This window comes from Vulpes lagopus, chromosome 19 (genome assembly GCF_018345385.1).
Source record: "Vulpes lagopus strain Blue_001 chromosome 19, ASM1834538v1, whole genome shotgun sequence".
Lineage (NCBI taxonomy): Eukaryota > Metazoa > Chordata > Mammalia > Carnivora > Canidae > Vulpes > Vulpes lagopus.
In genome coordinates, this window is record NC_054842.1 from 50,790,067 (window position 1) to 50,816,604 (window position 26,538).

At 42.4% G+C, this 26,538-nt stretch overlaps 1 protein-coding gene across 3 annotated transcripts in view; it reads left to right on the forward strand.

The window, feature by feature from the left end:
• KCNAB1 (potassium voltage-gated channel subfamily A regulatory beta subunit 1) overlaps positions 1–26,538 on the forward strand; it is a 340,450-nt gene that overhangs the window by 250,999 nt on the left and 62,913 nt on the right. For all 3 annotated transcript variants that reach the window (XM_041734022.1, XM_041734025.1, XM_041734026.1), the window contains 5 exons: positions 10,355–10,392; positions 14,727–14,806; positions 16,493–16,537; positions 20,000–20,044; positions 22,021–22,064. In XM_041734022.1, coding sequence (XP_041589956.1) covers positions 10,355–10,392; positions 14,727–14,806; positions 16,493–16,537; positions 20,000–20,044; positions 22,021–22,064 — 252 coding nt within the window. The remainder of the gene's footprint in view (positions 1–10,354; positions 10,393–14,726; positions 14,807–16,492; positions 16,538–19,999; positions 20,045–22,020; positions 22,065–26,538) is intronic.

Genomic DNA, 26,538 nt, shown 5'->3' on the forward strand with positions numbered 1-26,538 from the left:
ATTATGTTTTTTTTTATTAATTTCACCTATAGTAACTAGTCTGTATATCTCTTACAGGAGTTATTCCAAAGAATAAAATGAATAAGGTATATGAATGATACATGGTGGTTATAAGTGCCCTGGAAACTTCACCAGAAGAAATCTTTTCATGTAATTATCAATATGAGAAAATATGAGGAATTTTAACCAAGAAACTTAATATAGAATACTAACAAAATATAAACACTTTTTTTTCGTGTTCAAGAAGGAGGAAGAGCTATAATTTATTGAAATCCTTGTTTATGAACGGATTTCCCAGTGAAGTAATGATTTTTTTAAATGCTTCCAGTTATAAAAATTATAATATTCACTTCAATAGTGTGGGCACAAAAAACATACTGGAAAAAAACTCACCTAAGAATCTTCTTGGCTTTACCTTTTAATAGGCTCAAGGTGTTAAATCAATCAATTTGGGAGTCATATCTAGGTAAGGAAATTTAAGGAGCTTAAGCTATGGATTTATTTTTAACTTAATTTTATTTAAATTCGATTAAGATATAGTGTATTATTAGTTTCAGAGGTAGAATTCAGTGATTCATCAGTTGTATATAATACCCAGTGCTCATTACATCACATGCCCTCCTTAATGTCCATCACCCAGTTACTCCATTTGCCCAGCCCCCTTCCCCTCCAGCAACCCTCAGTTTGTTTCCTATGATTAAGAGTCTCTTATGAAAAAAAAAAAAGTCTCTTATGGTTTATCTCCCTCTCCGATTTCATCTTTATTTTTCCTTCCCTTCCTCTACACTCCTTTGTTTTGTTTCTTAAATATATGAGTGAGGTCATATGATAGTTGTCTCTCTCTGATTGACTTATTTCACTTAGCATAATACCCTCTAGTTCTATCCACATTGTAAACAGCAAGATTTAATTTTTTTATGGCTGAGTAATATTCCATTATATATATATATATATATATATATATATATATATATATATATATATATATATATATATAACTTCTTTATCCATTCATCTGTCAGTGGACATCTGGGCTCTTTCCATAGTTTGTCTACTGTGAACACTGCTGCTATAAACATTGGGGTGCAGGTGCCTCTCTGGATGATTACATTTGTATGTTTGGGGTAAATACCTAGTAATTCAATTGCTGGATCATAAGGGGTAGCTCTATTTTTAACTTTTTCAGGCACCTCCATAGTGTTTTCTTACTATGTATCACTCAGACATCTAAATGTGGGGAGTGGGTCATTGTTTCCTGATGGAAGATGTAGGGCAGTGAAATTTCATTCCTATGTTATGTTCACAACAGCCCATTAAGTAATGTAAACCCCACAGTTCAGCCTTATAATGCAAAGCTGCCTCTTCTAAACTTCATGCCCCCATCCTGCATCCAATACTTCCACCGCTACATTCTTGTCTTTAAACTTTTACTGATCAGATTCATGGAGAAACAAAAACAAAATGGTTCCAGGCAGATTTGCCCTATAACAAATCTTAGAGTGGACCTAGCAGTATCCCTTGACACTGAAGTACATAAAACTTTAAATCAAAGAAAGAAGGAAAATATCAAATATTTGTACATTTTTAATAAGGATCATGAAGAACCTAATGTCAGTTCTAGCCATTTAACCCTCACAACTTCAAGGCTACACATAGGCTTTAAGAGAAGCCCGAGGGTTCAACTTTTCATAGGTTTTTCTGGGAAGTCCAACCTAGCCCTAGTCTAAGACCAGCTCCCCTTTGCCACTGCTTTGCCTGCCGGTACACCCTGCCCCAGAATTCCTTCAACCACAGGCACACCTCATTATTGCCTGGCCCTTAGCCTTGGCGCTAAGGTTCATAAGGCTTTGAGAGCTTAAAGCCCAGAAAGGTTCTGTGTGTGAGGGCTTATAGGAAAACAAGTTAAAACTTGTCCTCAGGTTGAGTTGAGAAAACGTGGGACCATGTAGGTGGCTCAGAAGACTGGGGGCATGTGTATGCCATTCTTCACAGATGTGGCAATTTGGGGGCAGAAACTGGTGAAAAACTTATAAGGAAGGTTCAGTGGAGGAGGCATTTGGCAAAGGAAAGAACCTTGGTTGTTTTATGAAAGCGGGGTATTATTACAAGCATTTAGAGCACACACTATACATACCACTAGTCTGGAACAGAGTAGAGGGACCTTGGGGGGAGGCATCACTACCAGAAAGCAGCATGGGGCTGGGAGAGACCATGGCATTGGACACCCCACAACTAACCAACTGTGGAAAGATACTTCTCTACCACTCTGCTTCCTCATCTATAAAATATGGAGATTCTTCAGATCTTACAGAGTTGCCTATAAATGGGAATACTACTTGCACTTTACCTGCCTGAAAGCCCACTTTTCTTCCACATGGCCTTTACCACTTCCTTACCTACTTTCAGTGCTATTTCAAGCTCATTTATTAAAGTGCAGGTGTGAAAGCACCCCCTCAACCTCCCGCTTTCCCCAGAGCTGGAGTGGTATTACTGGTTCTTGCAAGAAGAGGTAATCAAAAAAGAAAAGGCTAAGTTGTTATCATATTTGTTAACTTGGGCCAGATGCTCATTAGCAATACACTAGAAGCCAAAAATGAAAAACCAGGCTGCAGCTTGGATCCAAAAATAAGGGCCAGGCTCTGTGGAAAACATCAACAGATGCAAAACCAGAACAAGGAAGAACGTTTTGTCTGCGCCATTGGAACAAGACAGGATCTTGAGCCATATCCCAGGCACACAGACACAGATCAGTATTTAGTTGATCTGTAGCAGCCACACAGGTATAAAGAAAAGGAGGACATACTAAAATCTCACCATGGGAAGAGTCTAGAACTGTGGTCCTCATCCCTGGCTGCAATTGGAATTATCTCAGCACCTTTTACAAATTCTGATGCCAAGGTCTTGTCCCCAGAGATTCTGATTTAACTGATCCAGTGATGGACCATGAAAGGCCACCATTTAAAGCTCCCCAGGCAATGCAAATGTGCAGCCAGAACTGAAAACCACTCATCCAGGGTAGTGAGTGAGGGAAGCAACCAACATGTTGTACATGTTCTTGGGTTAGAGACCCCCTTCTTACTAGGGCTGGAATGTCCATGGTTTTAAAATGTTTATTTATGGATTCAACAAATGGATTATTAAGTACATACTGTATGCAGGCTCCACTTCAGTGGCTAGGATTAAAAAATTAAACTTCGTCCTTGCCCTCAGGATAATTGATGGGAAAGTCCTATGAGAAAATAAATTAGCTAGGTACAAAAGCAATGTTGTCAGTACAGTAAGACTGGTTTGTTCAAAGTGGCAGGAGAAGAGTGAATGGGGTGATGACTTCTCCCCTCAAAATCCAACCACAGAATCATAAAATCATAAAGATGAAGGAAGCTTGAAGTTCCAAATTTTGTGTGTAAGGAAACTAGAAATCAAGAGGTTGGAACGGGACCCAAAACACTAAAATACTCATTCTGACTCATCAAGGGAAGTGTTATGGAACTGTGTCCCACAGCACTGAATTCTGAGGCTAGATACTGAACAATAAGTGGTATTTCCCAGGGACAAGGACATGAGAAAAGGTTCCATTCCCAGAAGACTCAGCCCAAAGCTCACACAGGAAAGTGCACGCTGGGTAAGGCCCTGGACCTGATCTCAGGTGATAGCTAATAGCTTAGTCCCCCCTCCTCCATATCAGTCTTGGACTCACATGGTTTCTTGCTTTCCAATGTGGTTTGGGGGGATGCACCTACGTCCAACTCCACCCCTCTCTAGGAATAATTCTATACAAATGAGATAGTGAACACATTAGTTTTGCCCAGTGAGTTGTCTAAGGTCAATGAGATCTGGGGTTTGAATCTCAAACCGTAAACTTTCAGTGATGTAACAGATTAGTAACTCTACACACTTCTACAGTAAATACCCTTTGGCCATTTGGCAAGCCTTGACTACCTAGAGTTGACATGTGCTCTACTTGCAAAACAAGAATTGTTAAATCCACATTCTCCTCTTCCTTTGACCTTGCTGTTGTCCTTAAAGTCTCACCTTCTCTCATACTCCACATCCTTTTAATCTGCAAATCCTATAGGCTCTCCTTCAAAAAGTATCCAAAATTCAAGTACTTCTCACCATCCTCACTACTACAATCTGAAACCAAACCACTGTCCTATCTCACCTGTATTATCACAACAGCCTCCTAATTGGTGCTCGGTGTTTCAGACTCAGACTAATGACCCTACATGATTTGTTCTCTGACTCCTTGGACCTCACTTTTTCTTCTTTGCCCACATGGGCCTCCTCATTGACCCTGAACATGCAACAAGCCCCGCTCCGCACAGTTCACCCTGAAATTGGAATACTCTTCCTCCAGATGGCTGCATGGTGAGCTCTTCTACTTTCTTTGGATCTTTTCTCAAAAGCCACTGTCTTTGTGAACTTCATCTGGCCACCCTATCTAAAATCTCAACGCTCACTCCCTGACATTTCATATACCCTAGCCCTACCTTATAAAAATGACTCTAACATTCATCAGTAAGCACTATGTACTTTATATTTCACTAACAAAATTAACATTCATAAATAAGTATTGTATATTTAATTTTTCTTATTATTTCATTTTTCCTTATAAATCTCCAGAAATAATTTTTAGTTTTGTTCAATGGTGTATTCTGGTAATTAAGTACGTGGTATACTCAATTAATACTAGTTGAATGAAAGAGTACAGAAAAAGTTACTGTAAATATATAATATTACATATATAAATATTAAATAGATAATAAATATTACAATTGCATTAATCATTCCCTTCTTAATAGTTATTAAAGAAATCTCAAACTGTAAGCAGGTCAAACTCCAATATATAAAAGAAAGTCACCAAATCTATAACCTTAAAATGTTCAAACCTAGGTTGAGGGACATTGTACAAGGTACTTGACTAGTACTTTTCAGAAATGTCAAGGTCATGAAAGACAAGGGAAGACTCAGGAACTGTCATGGATCCAAGGAGACTAAGGAGACATTATGACTAAATGCAATGTTGGATCCTGCACAGGATGCTGGGACAGAAAAAGACACTGAAATTCAGAAGGGACCTTCAATTTAGTTAACAGTACTGTACCAATGTTAATATCTTGCTTTTTAAAAAATATCCTGGTTTTGATTAACTGCATTATGATAATCTGGATGTTAAAGGGCCAGTGAGGTAGCTGACTTGAACGAACATTATTACACCTAAATGTCTAAATATCTCTTCATACTCAAACAAGGAGGTTATTAAATGATAAACAACATATCTCCTGAATAACAAGAAGCAATCGTCCTGTAAACCACCAACAAGGCAACTAAGTAACTGAGATAGTGGGGGGAGGGGGGAGTGAGTGTGCACGCAGTGTGCACAGGCATGCATGTGCAAAGCAGTTTTCTTTTCTTACAGTTGAATCATTTTTCTATGCCATGGTAGCTTTATGCATTGGATACAAACAGATTTTCAAAGCATATGTTCCTTGGTGTATAAAGGAGTTTTATCAGAAGACAGTAACAATTCGAAGTTCTCTTTCTACTCTGCTTTTGAAAGGCTAGAAATAACAAGTGTCAGTTGAGTAAAATTATCTTCTAAGTAACATCCCACTAATTTGAGATTTCACAGTGAAATAATCATACACTATACTAGGTCTCAAGAAGGCATGTTCTCATTAGAGGCAGAAAAATGATTAAGAAACTTGTCACAGAGGGTTTTTGAGAATCCTATTAACTAATAACCACTTTATATCTTCTGGAGGGGAGAAGTAAAGAGTAAAATCAAACAAGCAGAGTTCTCCTGTCTGGAAGGCTGCTGCTTGATCTCTCACCCTCAGAAGGGTACAGGTCCTGTTTATAAGCACTAGCTCTTCACTTGGGGGTGGCTGGTGAACTCTGCCTATAGGGTCCCACCCCCTCCTCACTGGGGGCCTTGCAGTCTGGGAGAAGGACCTTCCCTTGTACTTCTCAGGGAGGGGTTTGGCTGGTTTGGCTAGGTGGGTTCCTGGGGGCAGGGAGAAACACATCAATCACCTAGGGACCAGAAGAGCTGTTAACGAGCATTACTCATGTTTCTACAAGTCAATAAACATGTTTGGTGGGAAACTCTCCCAGTATTTTGCAGATTAACAGTCAAAAAGGCAATTCAGCCTAATTTAATGAAAACTTGTTGACCATCCACTAAGGACTGACTTACCTTTTAGGGCTGTGCACATAAGATGAATGGAGTAGAATCTTAACCCTCAGACAGCTTACTCCCTAGTAAAAAATGTGAAAGTTTGTAAGCAAATAACTGTAAGATAAATAAGTAGGAAATGTCAGAAGGACCAGGGAGGTAGCAGACCTGAACAAAGTAAGCAGAATGTAAGAATAACAGGGTTCCAGAAATGGCACCATTCTTTATTTTTGCTAAGCTATAGCATGGGCATGTAACTTAATGTAAATGTATATATGATACCCATATTCTATTTATATTAAAGATTTTTTAACTAGCTGAAAAAGAAAAACAATGATTTCTGGGGAGGGGGGTTTCCACAAATTCATTACTGCTTTGATGTGAAATCAGAAGCCTAACATTGATTTCTTCTGAACCAAAATATCAGTGAGGCTCCATGTATTTTCACTGTGGTATACGGAATATAGCATTAAATACTTCAACTGGGGGTGGTAGGTAGGGGGTTTTCTTTATTCATTTTGGGATAAAGCTTCTCCTAAACGTAGGCTCTCCCAACACGGATCACATCTCTGTAAACCGTTCTTGCCAGTAAGGTGATTCCTCCAAGATGTGTGTATAATTCCAGCTTTCAACATTATTATATTCAGTGTTTGGTACCATTTGGTACTACTGTGCAATAACTTTAAATCATAGTCCTTCATCTGTACTATCAAAAATTAGCTGGGGCACCTGGGTGGCTCGGTTGGTTAAGTGTCTCTCTATCTCAGCTCAGATCTTGATCTCTGGATTGTGAGTTCAAGCCCCACACTGGGCTCCATGTTGGGCGTGGACCCTACTTAAAAAATAAAAAGATAAAAATTAAGAAAGGTAAGCTAAATAATGCCAGTTTCTTTTCATAAAGTTTCAATGGCCCTATTTGGGAGAATGAATTTCAAACTATTATTTTCATTTCCGGAAACTGATTTCAACCTAAGAAAGTAGATGATGTTATTCCTAACCAAATGAATTTCCCAAAGACTCCAATTTTGCCAGGACTGAGAGAAGCAAATGAGACATTTGCACAAACAACTTGCAAGTGCCCCATAGAAAAATATTCAGAAGGTGTAAGTGCACTGTAGTATCAGTAAGAAGCTTGCAACTTTGAGCCAATCTTTGCGGTTAAGTGGAGATAAGACTATTTCCTCTCATGACATGAACAGTTAAAAGAAATCTCTGCAGTATCACAGCACAAGGAAGCCAGGAAATTTATCAACCAACACTGACCTGATTTTGCTCCAAGATACAGAAGAATAGCTAATTCGTGGTACTAATTACTTGTCCCATTTCAGCTTTTTAGCCCAAAGCGATTCCTAATGAGTGATGAAACTAATGGACTTAGGTATAATGCCCCTACCAAATACTGCTACCTCAGATTTGTGGCTTGACAAATCCAACATCGACCCCATCCTCTGTTGAGAGCCTAGTGTGCAGTAACACTTGGAAGTTGCAACAGTGCGTTCTACATCCCATGGTTTGAAAACTTGCTCATTGCAAAGTAAGCCATTTCCTGATGTTTTGCCTTTCAGGGACTCCTTGTCTAAAAGCTCTCTGACCCCTCCAAAATTCTGCCCCCATCACAAATAAATAGAGCTAATGGTCTGCAATTATTCACAGCCGTGTTCTCATTTGCTGCAACAGAAAGTGCCACCAATAATTTAACTTATCTTGAAAGTTCTCAACCGTATTTGTAACATGCTGAGCTACGATGTTTCTGGTTATGTTTCCGGTTAAGCTAACGTTTGCAAATGCTTGTTTATTCTCTGGACACATAATTTCTGCTGCATTCAAAAGAGACTCTTATAAAAAGCATTGTCTGTAAAAAGGTTTTGATGCCCGGGCAATTTTTTCTTTAATAGAGAATTACATTTCACAGGAGATCGCTTATTTTATTCTCATTCAAAAACAGACGCTACCATTTTTTCAATCCATTAAGTTCATCAACGCCCATCTTTCCGGTACACCGGTCATGGCTGGTTTTTTATGGTGCCTTAAGTTGTTATTTTTCTGTGCATGTTCTTTGTTTGAATAGCCTTCCCATCCAATTCCCCAAGCTCCCCCAAAAAGCGCACTCCTATCTTTTTTTTGGGGGGGGGATACGCATCTCTTTCTTAGGAGATACACAAACTCACCTTTTTCTTAACTTTACGGTAAAAAAAAAAAAAAAAGGAAAAAACCCAACAGTAATTAACAACTGCTATTTGATTCTAGTGTGGGATGCAAAGGAAGGTATGTGGGCTTTCGTGAACTAGGGATCGTGAAACCCTTCCCCAGGGAGCACTGCCCCTCTGATTCAGGGCATGTCTGCCTTGGGGGGGACACCAGCCTTCTGTTGTCAAGAGAAGCTGGGAATCAGATACTTTAAAGAAAAATTTCCTAATTATTTAAATTATGTACCTTAGTCGAAATTTATTAAAATACCAAGAGGGTCAACATTGCTCTAGCCAGGCAACACAAATCTGCAAGTGTGGGCTGCCCATCAGTAACTTCTGGAGATGTCAGTGGAACAGTAAAACAATTTGTATCCTACTTTTGTTATAGTTCCTGAGAACTAAGAAGAGAAAAGGTACAATTACATCAGTGTGTTTCTGTGGAGTATGGAATCCAAATGCCGTAATTAATTTGGAAATATCCTAACGAGGCAGTAAGATGTAGTGAAAAGGATCGCCTTCTTGAAGCCAGGCCTGTTTGGAGAATCCTGGGTATTTCACTTACTAGTCTAGTTGACAGATTCTTCACCTGGAAGTGGGGATAACACAACTACCTTATAAGTTTGCTAAATTGATTAGAGATAACTGCATAGACATTTCTTACTGTACTGTCAGCATTTGTAAGGTGTTCATAAATGCTGACTATGACTGTTGCAAAACGCGAAACATATGACTCCAAACACACTCCTCTGTACGTGCCACGAGCACCCATTGTGCCCCGGCTCTCGCTCCTGTCCACCCACCCCCCCACCTCTGCATCATGTTGTCTTACTCTGCTTAGTGGCCCACCACAGCTTGTCAGCACATGCTGATGTCTGTCACCCCACGCTGACCCCTGTCACCCTCTTAACTTGCTTGGGCTCCTATCCAGACCTGGAATGCCTGTTCTTTCCTTCATCATTCAGTTACCTCCTTTGCAACTCAACCCAAGTGTCACCTCTTCCAAGAAGTCTTTCTAGAGTACCATCACCCTCCAGTCTAGATAGACTCTACTATACTAGATACTCTCTCCCTCACTGCCTTGTGTTTCCCTCAGTCTAGCTTTGTAGTATTGTAAACTGAGCTCCTGGAAAAGAACTAGGTCGATTACTTCACTGTCCCAAGCACCCGGGAGTAATGCCTTTGCCCAGCATATAATCAGGGCTAAAAACAAAAAAATGGATCAACTTGGGAATGAATGATGGTGGTGACCGTAGAATGGCATGGCAAGTACCAGTGTCTGCTTCCCTGCTGCTTTACAAATGCAAATATTTGGCTGTTGTTTATGCCCTCTCTCCCCATCTTCCCAATCCTCATTCCAGCTCTTGCATCCACTCCCAAACCAACAGATTTCCATTCCAGAGGAGCAGGTTATAACAGAGAAGGTACTTCATTGTCACTTACAGGGGGTGAAAGTGGGGACTGGATGGACATCTGAGAGGATTCCTTTTGAAAGGTCATAGGGAATACAAAACAGAGTCCCTCGTTGGAGATGAAGAACGGAAGAGCCCTTCTTTAACACAAGGTCTTACCTTCGTTTGTTTTCAGAAATGGTGGCTTCATGTATCTTTTCCCTTGTACCTTCAGAATGAGTGGCTTCAGGAAAATTGCCTGTGCAGCCAAAACAGGCTTGGTAGCGCTGTACTCTTGCACTATCATTCATGGTCCTCTATCAGAAGGAAAAGCATTTTGTAGGCCAGGGCTGCCATTAGCATATACGAGGTCTTGGGAGTGCAAACAGGCATCCCTTCCTGCAGAGGGATGCAGACTCCTACTGGAGTATTTCCTGAGGGGAGGAGAAAGGCTGAAGTTCATCCAGACACTCCCCGTATCTGGATACCTTTGGGAACAGCCTACTGAAGTAGCCCTGTAAGAAAAAGTGCTTCCTCTCATTGTGCATAATATTAGAAAAATGATTATAAATAATGTGCAAATATTTATTCTTTTCTAGGAACATGGGTGACATTTGGAGGTCAAATTTCAGATGAGGTAAGTTACCTTGGCTTCCATTTTGGTGACTGAAGAAAATGTAAAACTGTGTAGTGGAAGTATTCTTGGGGTCCTGGCATTTTATAAGGATAATGTTTCAATCACAGGAAATGGTTAAGATTGAATCAAAGATTATTTTCAGTTCGATCCTGCTTCTTGAATTTTTCACATTCAGATTATTAATAGCCCTTGAAGCTGTCAATCTATTATATATGCAGGCCCAATTGTTAGACAATTGTTAGAGAACAAACCAATCTGGCACTAATATTTAGTCGCTTTATGAGAAGATTTCATTGCGTGTGTGTGTGTGTGTGTGTGTGTGTGTGTGTTAGCTCCACCTAGGGTGACCAACTGATCAGTTGGATCCTAGGTTGCAGGGACTTTTCCTTTTTAGCATGGGATTTCATCTCGGCTTGAGCAAGCAGATCCAACCTCTCTGAGCCTCAGTCCCTCTGATGTGAAATGGGATGATAAAGTTTAACTTTGGAGATCTGTTGAAAGGATGAACCATGCTATACATGTGAAATGTTTATATAACCCTTGACTGGTAGGAAGCAGACATCCAATAATGGCAGCTGTAAGAATTTATTTACCATAAAAGTTCTCTAAGTCTCTGTTTATACATTCAAAACAGTGCTTACCAAAGTGATATTCTTATCATTGACTTTAAGGAATATCGTCATAGCATAAGTGAGTCATGCAGGCATTGAGCATCAATAACTCCCCAGTGACAATGTCCTCAAGTCCCTCTGATCCTTCTCCATCTTCCTGCAACACCACTGAGGAATCTGTGATATAATGTCTGTGCAGATACACTCAGTGGGATCCAGCCCATTCTGCCACTGGATTTACTAACATTTACTAACAGTTGCCACATCAGTGAAACGCAGGTGATAGCCCCTACTCAGCAGGATCACGAGTCAGATTAATGAGATGATGCCTGTGAAGTGCTTAGCCTGGTGCCTGGCCCAGAACAAGCCCTTTATAAAGGTAGTTCTTACTATCATTCCTAGGGAGAAGCTTGCGGGAACAGAGGGTCTTTTCCACAGCTCCCAAGGTCACCAGTGTTATTTACTAGATCCTGGGGGTAGGCGTCTTATCCACACATTCTCCTCCGTCTGAATGCCTGTTCCCCATAGTGGGCATAGGTCACCATAGAGTTTGTCACATGGGGGATCCCTTGGAAAGTAGATCACACTGGAGGTTAGCACACAGAAGTTATTAGAAAGTCAGGCCATGGTGCAGTCTTGGCCATGACCATGGCTGACCCCATGGAGAGCTCCAAAGCTGAGCTGGCCATGTAGAGTGTTCCAGATTGGGGCAAGAGAACTGGGTATTTATATCCTCTGTGTGACCGGTCATTGGACAGAGTCTGCCCTGGGAAGCAGGTCTCGCCTTGGCCTAGGTGACTACCTTTAGCCAACAGCAATTTCCAGCAGGAACTGACAGCTGCGGGCCATCTGACGGCAGCCTTCCCAGCAGTCTGGAGAGTAAGTCCTCCGGTTCTGAAGGAACATCTGGGCGGTCATCACAGGGCCCTCAGACTGGCATCAGGTAGCGTGTATGGAGGAGGCACAGAGGCAAGTCCACAAACAGCAAAACCGTGGCCACAGACGTAGGTCAGATACAAAGTAGGTGACAGGGAGCAGGATCTAAAATCAAGAACCCACTGTGTCCAGCAAGCGCACAACCTTCTACTGCCTGTTTCGCTCGCTGCAGGAGAAAAAGACAAAAATACCTTTGCTTTAGGAGCAGAGGGGCCAACTGTTAAGGGCACCACCTCCCCTTGTATGTCTGCTCTCCTCTTCGCCGTCTCCGCTCTCCGCTGCAATGAGCCCAGCTTGCCCGGGGCCGAGTGTGCAAGGCTGGCCCTTTGAAACCCCTCATTTGACAATTACAATTCCAAAAGCCGCACGGTAAGGCTGTCACCAGACAAATAGCTGCTGTCCTTCTAAAGAACAGCTGTGACCTCCCCCGCTCCCCCCCTCCCCTGGGAGGGAGGGGGGGTCCTGCAGAGAGAAGCACAGCGATGAGAAGGCCGGGGAGGCCCAGGGGAGACCGCAGCCCCGCCAGCAGCTCAATCACCGGAGCGCAAGCATTTCCGCGAGGGAAAAATGCAGTCGAAATTACCTTCCCAGGTCTTCGGCCTTCCCTCTGCTTCCGACGGGCTCACCATACAGCAGGTGCAAACTGTGAATCCCGGCATGACCGGGCTGTGACTGCCTCGGGGGCTGACGATGTCCCCATTACGGGGCGAAGTCGGCCATGCATCCAACAGCGAAGGGCCCAAATACCAGCCTAGGCCCAGCCGTGAGGTGGCTCCCGTGGGATGATCCGGCCTCATCACAAGGCCGAGAAGAGAGCTGTCACTCACTCGTGTCCTATTTCTTACCTGTGGTCAAGTGTAGAAAGGTCGCTATCTTCCAGCACTTGGTCTTCAGAGTTTTACTTCCGTTTTCCTACCTAGTAGGATAGTCACGGTGCCCTGGACCGCACGCAACTATACACGCGGGCCAAGCTGGCCTGACCCGCACCGGGAAAGTCACCTTGGTCTTCCTGCGCGAAGTGGAGCCGGAGATTCGGCCCCAGGGTGGACTCCGTCCGCGGCCCCGTGCTCCTTCCACAGAGACCTTATCCCGGGGGCGGGGGCGGGGAGAGCCCCACGGAGGAACCAGCCTTGCTCAGGACACCAACCCCGGGGCCGCCTGCCACGTCTCGAGAAGCTCTGTGAGAAAAACGAGGACACGTGCTCCCAGAAGCCTCAGCGAGTCCATCCTCGCATCTCATTGGCCCAGAGGTGTCACCTGACCTCCCGCCAACCCCCGCTACTTCCGCCTGCCCTGCCCGGATGTCAGCGGGAACTTCCGCTTCCGCCGAGGCCTGTCGGGAGCCTGAGCCGGGTCGTCTTCATTTTTGAGGATGAAAAAGCGAAAATAGAGCGGTCGGGGAACCTCTCCCGAGTTGCGTGGTCCTGTAAGCCGTGCGGTACGCCCAAGGCCCGCAAACAGGCCTCCTGGGTCACGGCCGCTCTTCCGCATTGGGGCCTTGACCTCTCACGGTTGAGGCACGTGTCAGCCGCCGCGTAGGCCGACTCCACCCAGGCTTCTCCGGCCTTCCCTTCCATTCCTCTGCGGGTAACCGGACGCACGTTCCCCGGTAACGGTCCCCTCGTATGTGATGCGACCAAGCGCACGGAGAACACGCCGCGCGAGCCCAGGAATTTCTGAAACGTGGAGCGGTCGTGATGGGAAAGACACTACTACGCCTGTCTTAGCTTCTAATTTCTACTTGGGGTGAACGTCATCATGGCAGCCAGTAATGGCATAAAATTATGCGTAAAAGCAGCAGTTGCGTTCTGAGGGCCAGTATTCTGCAGGGTGAGCGTGGACTCCCCTCCGGCTAGCCTAGTAGTTTTCTCGATACGCCGATTTTAAAAACAACAGGGGAAGAGTTTGTCTTGGAAACGCTGCTGATGAAGCGACGGTAGCGCACACTCAGAAACGTAATGGAAAAATCAATTTTAATTATTCCGGAGCTGTATTAATTTTCAGTTAGCCAAGAAGTCCATCAGCCAAATGAGAAATGTCGTCTCCCCCGCTGTTTATCGCCGTCCCTCTCTGGCTGGCCCTCGGGCTGCTGCTTCTGGCCGCGGTGGTGCTCCTGGCACCCTTGCATCCGGCAGCACAAAGGAAGTTAAGGGGGAGCAGTGGGGAGCCGGATGCCCCTGAGCCAGCTCACTGCCGCCTCTCTACCGTCCAGCTGGCAGGTGGCCCTGTGATGGTGGCTCGGGTTTCGTGGGCCCACGGGAGGCATGAATTTTACAGCAGTTATGGCTCCGTCTCATCTCTGGCTCATCAGCGCAGCCCACTAAGCCTGGAGGAAAAAAGGCACAGGCTTTTAGGTCAGGAGTCACCCAGCTGCCAGAACCTATCGGCTTAGAGACGGGGAAAAAGAGAAATGGAGTCGCCAGTGGTACAACTGATCCCTCTCGTCAGAGAGATTAGGATGCTGTGGAGAAGGTCATCAAACCAGATCTTCCAAGCAGCGTGAGAAGTGAGGCTCTATCCACCTCACCTCGCCATGCTCTCGAGGGCTTATCTGGCCCAGCGTTGAAGGAAATCCCTCCGTGCCTAGTCGAGGTCCGAGAGAAAGGAAACAGTGCTCCCACATACGTCCGGTTGAATCTCCTTTTGTTTCGTTCTGTGATACAGCTGAGAACAACAAGGAGTGGTTACAGCGAGTCTCCAGTGTTCTTAGAGATTACAGGAGACAAAGTTGCTTCCTCGGGTGGGTAAACATTGGGCTTTTCTGCTCACCTCCACGTCCTCTTGCAGGTTGCTGAACGGCTGATGACAATTGCCTACGAAAGTGGAGTGAATCTCTTTGACACTGCTGAAGTCTATGCTGCTGGAAAGTAAGTCGGTGCCTGTTTGCGTCCCCTCAGGTGGCATTTTTGGTACCAACAGTCTGCTCGGATGTTTGCTGAGAAGGTGGTGAGAAGGGTGTGCCCTTCCCACACGCTTTGAGGGCTCTGGTTTTCTGCTGTTCTCTATCCCCATATTCAGAGCTGGGGCTGTTGACCGCCTCTGGCCCTCTCTGTCCACCCAGACCTTCTTGCCCCTGGCCCCTGTGTGAAGAATGGCCGAGAACAGTGGCCATGGGTTGGGATACCCGAGGGGCAGAGGTGGCTGGGACCAGCGTGGTGGCAGTGGAGGTCAAGAAATGTGAGTTGGCTATAGGAGTGAGGAAGTAAATGAGCAGATTCCAGTGTGGTCGTTCACAAGCTCATCCTGTTATTTCATAACCACATCTCATAGCTCCTCACCCCCTGAGGGAACCTGGAGGGTCCTCTCTACAGGGAACCAGGGGCTGCTTTTCCTATTGGCAGGCCCATCCCTCAACCTAGCAGGACAAGTAGGCCAGAGATTAAAACAGGGGGTCCTCAAAGATGCCAAGAAATTCAGTCTGTTTCATAGGAGGGCATTTCAGACCCCCTTCAGAGGACAGGGAGGGCTGAGAGAGGGCTGTAAGAGGACCTTGCTGCTTCTGCTAGAGAAGTCACACCAGCTTCAACCTTCCTGTGCTCTTCTGAGAGCAGGTTTGGAGCCCTAAGACAGGAGGATTCACTGCTCGGTCAGACCATGTGGGCAGTGTGCCCTTGGGGAGGCCTCAAGGCCCATGCCCTCCGTGCCCTGGCGTGACAAACACATCTCAGAAGAGAACTGGAGCACCTAGGCCACTTGTCGTCCACACGGACAGACTGCCTGACAGGCCCGTCTCTAGGACTCTGGTGAACAATGTGCTAAGTCTGTGGTTCTCCACATTCCCAAAGCCTCGGAGGGCCCACATGGTCTCACAACATTGGTCTGACTGGGAGGGATCTACAAGAAAGTCTTAGTCTCCTAGACTTTGGGTCCAGGTAGGAAGAGGGGAGAAGAGAGTGAAGGTGTCTTCAGTACATGTCTCCACCACCAACCCCTGGCAGCAGGGGAGGGATGGGGGAAGAATGCTTGTCTACATCTCCCTCCAGCTTGCATCTGGGGCAGCCCTCGTCCTAGAACCCAGGACGTTCTCTACGTGGGCCGCTGCATCCGCACCCTAGCCTTTGGGACATCTAAACACCCACATGGTTTGTTTTGTTTGAGGTTTTTTCATACTGTAAGATCACCCAGGAGTCAGTATCTTCTGTCTAAATGGTGCAAAGTCCCATCGTCTTCCCTGGTCGAAATAGAAGACCACAGTAATCAGAAGGGAAACCTTGACTCCCATTGGACTCCACCAGGCAGAATATTTATATATGGGATCAGCGGTTCAAAAACACCAAACTGCCAAATGACTCTGTTGTTTCTTAGTATCAGGACCACAGGCGGTGTCCTGCCAGCATGTCAGGGTTTGGCAGGTGCTTCTGGAATGCTCCAGGAGCAGGATTCTGCAGGCACAAGCAGAAACAGCGGAAACTGTGCTACTAGCCGAGAGCAGCTTCTATTTTCGGGACACGTAGGCACTGAGAGTTCAAACAAGGAATGGCTTTCGTGGTTTTGGATTGACTCTTGCGTTTCCAGGACACCATATCCTAAGCCATTATCTGTTTCCCTTCCAGGGCTGAAGTGATTCTGGGGAGCATCATCAAGAAGAAAGGCTGGAGGTAATGCATTTATCCACCCTAATCACGTACTTGCCTTTAAAAGCCTGTTATTATTTTGTACCAGAGAAGGGAAAATAAAATTGCATGACAGCTGAACAAAAGGCTGTCAAAAAAAAAGTCGATTCTTGGTAAAGAGATGATTTATAGTTGTTTGAAAATAAATACTAACAAGTTCATTACTTGTGCTTCAAAAAGTATCGATTAGTCATTGATCGCAGTGAATTACCATGGGGTTGAGAGGGAAGGAGGAGATGTTCATGAGCTAGTCGTGCGTAAAAGAAAGTGGCATTTTTAGGGTTTCTTGGTGCTGTTTGTGGAGCTTTGGTGAAAGCAGGCCACTGATAGGAAGCTGTCTATACACGTGTGTGTACGTGCACTGTTCATTTCACTGACAACACCAGGTGCAAAGAAATGATGAAGAAAGAAGTCCTTGTGACAGGTGCCCCAAAGCTCTCCTATGTGAACACGATTAGCAGCGCCTCTGCCATGTGCCAGGAGCCCTATTTTCTGGGCATTCCAGAAAGTGCTTCATCTGCTGTCTCTGAGGGGCTCACATCCCATTCCTTCAGGGGCTGGAGCCAAAGCCAGTGGCAACCTCATCTGGGGGGCATGGGGAGGCAGCCCCCTCCATTCCACTATGCGTATCAACCACCACAGTCGCTTCCTCCCCAACATGAGTACAGAAGCAAACAAAGCTCACGGGGCAGGTGTGGGGCCCTCTAGCCCTCCGGTGGAAGATCTGCTGTTGGCCAAATAAACAACTCTGTGGTATTGGTGGAAACGGAAACCCAGAAACTTGTGGAGATATGACCAAATAAGGATTGGTGACCCACTTTCTTCCTCTCCCTGCTCCTCCACCTCCACTCCAGGGATTGTAAGGATATAAGGAGAAAAGTATATTCAACCTTAAATATGGAAAAATATTCACATCCCCGCCCCGTCCTCCACCTTGCCGGAGCTCTGTTCCCACTCAGAAGGCTGGCCCATCCATCACCACCCCAGTAGGGATGGCGCCACTTTCTTAGGGCTCCTGGAACCAAGTGCTGCAAGCTACTTGGCTTGAGACCATAGAAATGTGTTCCCTCCCAGCTCTGGAGGCCACAAGTACAAAACCAAGGTTTGGGCAGAGCTGTGCTGCCTCAGAAACTCTGAGTAGAATCCTCCCTTGCCTCTTCCTGGCCTTTGGTTCTTGCTGGCCATCCTGGGCATTTCTCATCATGCAGCTACACTCAACCTCTGCCTCTGCCATCAGATGGCATTCTCCCCTCGTGTGTCTGTGTCTTCTTAAAAGGACATTGGTCATGTTGGATTAAAGACTCACCCCACTCCAGTATGACCCCATCTTAATTAATTGCATCTCTAATGAGCTTATTTCCAAATAAGCTCACATTCTGAGGCACTGGAGGTTAGGTCTTTAACATGTCTTTGTAGGGGACACAATTCAGCCCATAACAGAGACCCTGGAGATGAGTCCCCCAGCAGCCCAGTGAACTGTGCAGTGAGGTGTAGGCTGACAGGACACCTGAGGTAGGAGAGGAGCGTCACTGCGGGAGCCATTTCCCCCTGACACCCAGAGAACATCTAACCATCACTCTCCATGGTTTGCAGAGCATACGCCTACCAGAAAACAGATTTACATACATCTTTTACAAACTGTCTTTCAGTCTTACGAATGAAAACCCAAGCTGTCCCCATGCTACAGGATATTGATATCAGTGCACAGCTGCCCCTACAAGATTGCTAAACAGATGCACCACAGCATGGAGTCAAGTCTCTACAAGGAATTGCCACTAGCATACCTGGCTTCTGGTCCCAGGACTGCCATTTGCCGGCTGTGCTTTTCAGGCCAGGTTATCTCACTTCTCTGAATCTCCATTTCCCCACCTGTAAAATGGATGGCATGACTGCTCACCAAGTGCCATGTTGATAAAGTGAGATAAGGTGTGCAGAAGTGTTTTGAAAGCTGTGCTGTATCCCTGTAAGATACTCATATTCTCATTCTCCACCCACTCAGAAGAGTTGCTGAAAATGCCTCCATCACAGTCCTTGATAATTGGCCAGGTTGCTGGCTACTCCTGCTATTTGAACATACACGTTAGTGTGCACATGCATGTAGCCCACACATCTCACAAAAAGCCCAACTTTGCAAATACAAGTCTATATGGATAGGATCTGCAGCTTTGGAAGGCCCAGCTGCTCTGAATCATCCAGAGGACTGCATTCATTTTTTATGATATTCCATGCGGCCTTTTGTTGAAGCTGTGAAAATGTTTGCTAAAGGAGACCTGGCTCCCCTGTGGCAGATTGCTGTTACACAGGGTATCGTGAGGTTGATGGATTAACCTGGAAAGTGCATCAGCCCTTCCTCAGTGTGTAATCTCCAGATGCACATATCGGTAGAGCTTCCATTACAGTGATTCAAATTACTTTTCGGGGAATTAACTTCAGCGGGTTGGGATTGCTGACATTTTCTACAAATTTTTCTTGTTGCAGCTAAGCTGTCAGAATTGTCACCCTTGTTCCCCATTGGTTATCGTTAATCTTGTGAGGCTCTTATACCTGCGTGCCCTGAGGCTTCGGCTCTACAGCTGATGGAATTAGAAATGCCTTATTTCAAATACTCCCAAAGTTTGGTCTTCACCTTTGAATCCCAAATGATTTTTTTCCCCTAGACTAGTTCAATTGAATTACATACCTGGAGAAACCAAATTATACTGATATCTGCCTCTTGATCATAAATTCTGTGACTGTAGCTCTCAAGGCATGTTTCCTCTTCCACCATCATCATGATACGATTGCCATTTCCTGCCCTTCCTTGGGTGTGGTTTAGAGAAGACAATAAATTTGCTGACAAGATTTCCACATTTCATTCCCTTAGGAGTTAAGTGGTTAAAACCATGACTTAAAAATTTTAGGCCTGTCTTCCTACAATAACATTTCAATTTAATAAAACACTCAAATTTTGCTTCTGTTCGCTGACTACTGTACTTTATCATCCCTATTTCCCTGCAGTCAGTTACTGCCTGTGAAAGTCACACGGTTGGAAAGCCACTCGGACCCATGGTCCTTGGCAGAAAGCTCACACTCAATGAATGTTATGTCAGATGCTAAATAAGTGTTAGTGGGTGCTTTAAATTCACTCACTGACCCTCTCATTTATCATTCCTGCCTCCCCTGCCTACCACTCACTCTCTTCGTCACACCCCCCAATCAGCCCTCCAGCACCCCTTCCATGGAAAGGTCACTCCCCTTCAGCCTCTTCATCTAGGATCAGATTTACTGTCCCCCCTCACCAGCTTCCCTTTGCCCCAATATTTCAGTGACACAAATTAACAAATGTATCTTTTTACCAGTTTTTTTTTAAAATAGGCACGATAAATTATTTCTGATGCTATAATAATATGACTCACTATAATAACTAACAATTTATTTAATATTTCTCTATGTTTGTCTAACATACAGGAGGTCCAGCCTGGTCATAACAACCAAACTCTACTGGGGTGGAAAGTAAGTTAAATACCTTTTCTTTTCCCTACTTGACAGGAAGCAACTACTAGTTCATGCTCTTATCCTTTTGGGCAACCATTTTATGTCTAGTGTACTAAAATTAATCGGTTTGAGGAGAAAGATTATTTTTTTCAGCCTTGAAGGAAATAGCAGTTACCCTAGGATTCAATTTTAGCAAGATGCCCCAAAGAAATTAGTGTAAAGCATGTGGTCACTTGTCACTAAGCAATTCGTGGAGATTTTCAAAGGCCAACCTCATACTTAGAACCATTTCCAAAATAGAGTTCAAATTTTGGGAAAAGAAAATAAGCATATAGCATCACAGAAGAAAAGCTGTCCGAATCTGCCAAAACTCAGAGACTTCTATGGAATGCAAAGATAAAAATATCTTGACTGGCCCCACATGTGAGTATCCGATGGTTTCTGCAGAAGGTGTTGAAAATGTTGGTCAAAAGGACCGCCTTTTGAAGAATAACAGGAAGCTACCATAGCACTCACTGGCAGGCAAATGAAAGAGGCCCTTTGTCTGTTGTGGGATGCAAACAAATTTCACAAGACAAATTGGCCTCTTTTGAGCCTACTGGTGTTTGAACTGGTACTCACATGATTCAGTACAACTTGGAAGTCCGGCTAGCTATTCCACATACCTTTTAACAGAAATCATAAATATTTCCATGGAGTCTTAACCAAAACAAATAACAAAAATACAGAGAGAACCCACAAACAAAACCTTATTTACCTCCCTGTAATTGAGAGGGCATAGTTAAAAATAAAATTGGAGACAGAGGACATTGCCTTGAGAATCTTCTAATCAAAATGTATCCACACACGCACACTCATGTTTTATTGCTATTTTGAACCTATTTATGGTGACGATGAAGACAGAAAGAATCTAGATTTTTATTCTTACCAACAGCTATATAAAAATCAAGCAACATGGTGCCTGTGAGAAATGTAGATTTACGTCATCTGTGCTCTGATTCATGGTGCTTCTGCAATGGTACTTAAAGCTTTGCCTATACATTTGAAATAAACAGGGAAGAAGACACTCTGCAAGAAGCGCTGTGTTGCTGAGTACTGCCTACAGTACTATGTTGTTGTTTTTTTTTTAATTTTATTTATTTATTTATTCATGAGAGACAGAGAGGCAGAGGGAGAAACAGGCTCCCTGCAGGGAGCCCAATGTGGGATTCGGTCCCTGGACTCTAGGATCACGCCCTGGGCCGCAGGCAGGCACTCAACCACTGAGCCACCCAAGCGTTCCTACATACAGTACTATCTAATGTTTTTATAAAAGATTCAAAATCCCCAAAGGCAAATGGTAAACAACTGTGTTTTAAAATGAGGTTGCCACAGGTAGTGATGTTGAAGAAACACTTCATCAGTACTTTAAAACTCAAGGACCATATTTCCTTCTAACTGCAGAGCTTGAGGATGGTCAGTGAAAAAAAAAGTCCTCATTAAGTGTTTGTCTTCTTAGGATACTGATGTAAGAAAGACTCCTATCACATTTTAACAGAAAGTAATTGTGAAATTTCTTTTGCAAGTCAAAAGGCACTTCCAAATGTGCTTCCTTTCTCAGAAAAGCCAGTGTTCTCAGCAGCTCACAAACTTATGTCAAGGCTTTTTTGGGGGTGGCGGGGGTAGCGGTGCTTGGGATTAGTTAAGAGCAAGGTGGAAATGTTGAGCCATGTGTCACAGTTTGTACGGACAGGGTGTGTATGGCTGAGTTATTATTGATATTGTGTGATGAGAATCATGGTTAATTCATCACCTGGGGTCTCCAAAGACAAGGGGCTCAGTGCATTGTTCACCAGCCTTCTCTCCTCAACCTGTGGTATAGAATTTGCCAAGAACGGGGTATAAAATTAGCAATTTGATCTAAAATGATTATTCCTCTGTACTTTTGAAATAGCATTTAAAAAAAAAAAAAAGCACATCCCCACTCAAAGTCATTTGCTTCTTTTTCTTGTTAGAGCTGAAACGGAAAGAGGGTTGTCAAGAAAACATATTATTGAAGGTAAGTACAGTGCTTCCATTTTATCTTCATCTGTGGGCTGCTGATACAAGAAAGATATCAACCAAATAGGTTCAAAACCCATTGGGAGGGGGAAAATTCTCTATAAAAAGAATCACGATCAACCACAGTCTTTGAGTTTTAGTGTAGGCATGTGGTGATATAGAGAAGACAATTGGAAACGCAAAAGAAAAAGGACAAATTTTCTAAAACTCTTCTCACAGCTATGCTAATATTAATAAAACACTCCCGTAAGACATTTTAAAAAGAGCTTTATTGAGATATAATTTGTATACCATAAGTTTACCAACTTAAAGTGCACAGTTCATTGGTTCTGCAGAGTTGTGCAGTCATCATCATAAATTCAATTTTAAAACACTTCCACCCATCCAAAAAGAAACCTAGTACCCACTAGCAGTCGCTTCCCACCTTCTCCCTACCTTCTTCCACAGCCCCAGGCAACCACTAATCTACGTTTGTCTCTATAAATTGGCTAATTCTGGATATTTTATGTGAATGAGATCGTACAATATGTAATACTTTGTGACTGGCTTTTGTCACTTAGCATGATGTTCATCCATGTTGTGATACGTATCAATACTTCATTCCTTTTACGGCCAAATACAGTTCCATTGTATGAATAGACCACATCTTGTTTGTTCATTCATCAGGTAATGTACACTTGGGTTGCTTTCATTTTTTGACTTATGAATAATACTGCTGTGAATATGTGTGTACAAGTTTTTGTGTGGACGTATGCTAAAACTTAAGTTTTATTTTAAATTTGTATTTTTAAAATTCCAATACAATTAATATACAGCATCCTATTAGTTTCAGATGTACAGTATAGTGATTCAGCAATTCCATGCATTACTCAGAACTTGTCACAATAAGTGTGCTCTTAATCCCCTTCACCTGTTTCATCTACACACCCCCCCACCTACCTCTCATTTGGTAACCACCAGTTTGTTCTCTATATTTAAGAGTCTGTTTTTTGATTTGTCTCTTTTTTCTTTGTTTGTTTTATTCCTTAAGTTCCACATATAAGTGAAATCATGTCTTTCTCTGACTGACCTTATTTCATGTAGTGTTATACCCTCCAGATCCATCTATGTTGTTGCAAAGGGTGAGACTGATTTTTTTTATAGCTGAGTCATATTCCATTATATATGTATGTATCACCTCTTCGTAATCCACTCATCTGTGGAGAAACACTGCATTGCTTCCATATGCTGGCTATTGTAAATAATGCTGCAATAAACATAGGGGTGCGTATTATCTTTTTGAATTAGTGTTTCTGCGTTCCTTGGGTAAATACCCAGGAGTAGAATTACGAGATCACATGGTAATACTATTTTCAATTTTTCAAGGAACCCCCATATGTTTTTTCTTCCACAGTAGCTCCACAAGTTTATATTCCCACCAACAGTGCAAAAGGGTTCCTTTCGCTCCACATCCACACAAACACTTGATTTTCCTTGCATTTTTTATTTTAGCCATTCTGATGGGTGTGAGGTGACATCTTATTGTGGCTTTGATTTGCATTTCCTTGATGATCAATGATGTTAAACATCTTTTCATGTATCTGTTGGCCATCTGCATATATTCTTTGGAAAAATATTTGTTCCAAAATAACTAAAAAATTTTGAGTTTATTTTTTTGTATGGTGTAATAAATACAATTTTATTCCTTCACATGTAGCTGTCCAATTTCCCCAAAACCATTTTTTTTAACCCAAAACCATTTTTTGAAGAGATCCTTTTCCTCATGGTATATTCTTGCTTCCTTTGTTATAGATTAATTGACCATATAATCTTGGATTTCTTTTTGGGCCATTTTGTTCCATTGATCTGTGTGTTTGTTTCTGTGCTAGTACCATACTGTTTTGAATTACTACAGCTTTGTAGTATATTTTGAAATCTGGGATTGTGATAATTCCAGCTTTGTCCTTTTTCAAGATTGCTTTGGTATTAAGGATCTTTTGTGGGTCCATACAAGTTTTAGAATTATTCTAGTTCTGTGAAAAATGCTGTTGATATTTTGATAGGAATTGCATTAAATCTATAGATTGCTTTGGGTAGTTTGGATGTTTTGACAAAATTTTTCCTGGTCAGTGAGCATGGAATATCTTTACATTGTGTTGCCTTCAATTTTTTTCATCAGTGTTTTAAGGTTTTCAGAGTACAGGTCTTTCACCTCAGTTAAATTGATTCCTAGGTACTTTTATTATTTTCAGTGCATTTGTAAATGGGATAGTTTTCTTAATTTCTCTTTTTGCTACTTTATCATTGTATAAAAATGCAACTGATTTCTGTATATTAATTTTTTATCCTAGAACTTTATTGAATTCATTTTTCAATTCTAGTAGTTTTTGGTGGAGTCTTTAGGATTTTCTACATATAGTATTGTGTTGTCTGCAAATTTTACTTCTTCCTTACCAATTCAGATGGCTTTTATTCCTTTTTTTTATCTGAATGTCATAGCTGGGATTTCCAGTACTGTGTTGAATAAAAGTGCTAAGAATGAACATCCTTGTCTTGTCCCTGAGCTTAGGAGAAAAACTCTCAGTTTTTCACCACTGTGTAGAATATTAGTTGTGGGTTTTTCCTATATGGCCTTTATTATGTTGAGATATGTTCCCTCTAAACGTACTTGTTGAGAGTTTTTATCATGAGTGGATGTTGTACTTTGTCAAATGCTTTTCCTTCATCTATTGACATGATCATACAGTTTTTATCCTTTCTCTTGTTGATATGGTATATCATGTTAATTGATTTGCAAACATGGAACTACCCTTACATCCCAGGAATAAATTTTGCTTGACTGTTGTAAATGATTTTTTTAAATGTATTGTTGGATTCAGTTTGCTGATATTTTCTGGAGGATTTTTGAGTCTGTGTTCACCAGAGATATTGACCTGTATTTCTCTTTTTCAGTGGTGTCTTTATCTGGTTTTGGTATCAGGGTAATGTTGGTCTCATTGAATGAATTTGAAAGTTTTCCTTCCTCTTTTGCATTTTGGAAGAGTTTGAGAAGAATAGGTAGTAACTCTTCTTTAAATGTTTAGTAGAATTCACCTATAAAACCATCTGGTCCTGGACTTTTGTGTGTTGATTACTGGTGTAATTTCATTGCTAGTAATTGGTGTGTTCAAACTGTCTATTTCTTCCTGATTCAGTTTTGGGAGGCTATATGTTTCTGGGAATTTATCCATTTCATCTAGGTTGTCCCTTTTGTTGGCATATAATTTTTCAAGACTATGATAGTTTTTAAAGGGTGTTATATGCATTTTAAAAATTATAAAAAATTACTATTCAGAAACTGACTCATGGAGCCATTACTTTTGTGATGTTACTCAAAACTTTGTAGAGCCTAGAAATAAACATAGTATGGTCTTCTAGAACAATTATGTAGTAGAGTACTACTCTACTTCCTTGGGAGGATTATAAGAACTGTGAGGAATTTTTATGTATTTCTCATTTGTGTTATACTTGCACTAGTTGTAATAAAGGAAAAATGTTAAATGGGGCTATACAAATCCAATATTTTTATAATTCTAGAGCATAATTAACTATTAAGACAGATGATTTTTCTTCTTTTTAAAATTAGTTTCATTTATGAAATACCAAAGTCAATAAAAACATGAGATGTACTCTTAACCTCACCACTTTAAACATAAAAAATGAAATCCTCCCATTTGATTACCTCATATCATTCCACAATGTGAAAATCTGGTACATGTCCTTCCCAACTTGTCCCCACAGTTAAATTGATGTATCTATCTATCCATACTTACATATAAATACAAGAACATAAGTATGAAACCAATGGAATCAAGCTATACATATTAACCTAAAGTTTACTTTTTTTCACAATTAAATAATTTTAGACATATATGCATCCATATACACATGATTTGTAGGTTATTTTTTGTTTTTATTATAAAGAATTATACAAATGGCTATTCTTATGTACTGGAAGCAGCATTGTTAGGTCAAAGAATAATGCATATTTTAAATTATTTTCTTAAAAGAAATATACCAATCTGATGGATGATCTGGTTTTATTTGTTTAGTTATACATTCATTTATCTAGGAGTATGAACTCCTTTTCATAATTTTATGCTTCTTTTTCTGGAAACCAACTTTTCAGGTTCTTAAGCTATTTTTCTTTTGAGTTGTTATTAGCTTTTCTTGATCTTATTAATTTTCAGTAGTTCTTTGTATAGTAGTTCTTTTAATAATGTTCACTCTTTGTCAGTGACATGTGTTACAAATAATTTCTTCCAGGCTGTCATTTCACTGTGAAGTTTTCTTCCTCCCCATGAACCTAATCTGAAAGATAATGTTAAGGGGCGCCTGGGTGGCTCAATTGGTTAAGCGTCTGATTTCAACTCAGGTCATGATCTCAGGGTCCTGGACCAAGTCTTACATCATCAGGCTCCCCACTCAGCAGAGTGGGAAAGGAGTCTGCTTGT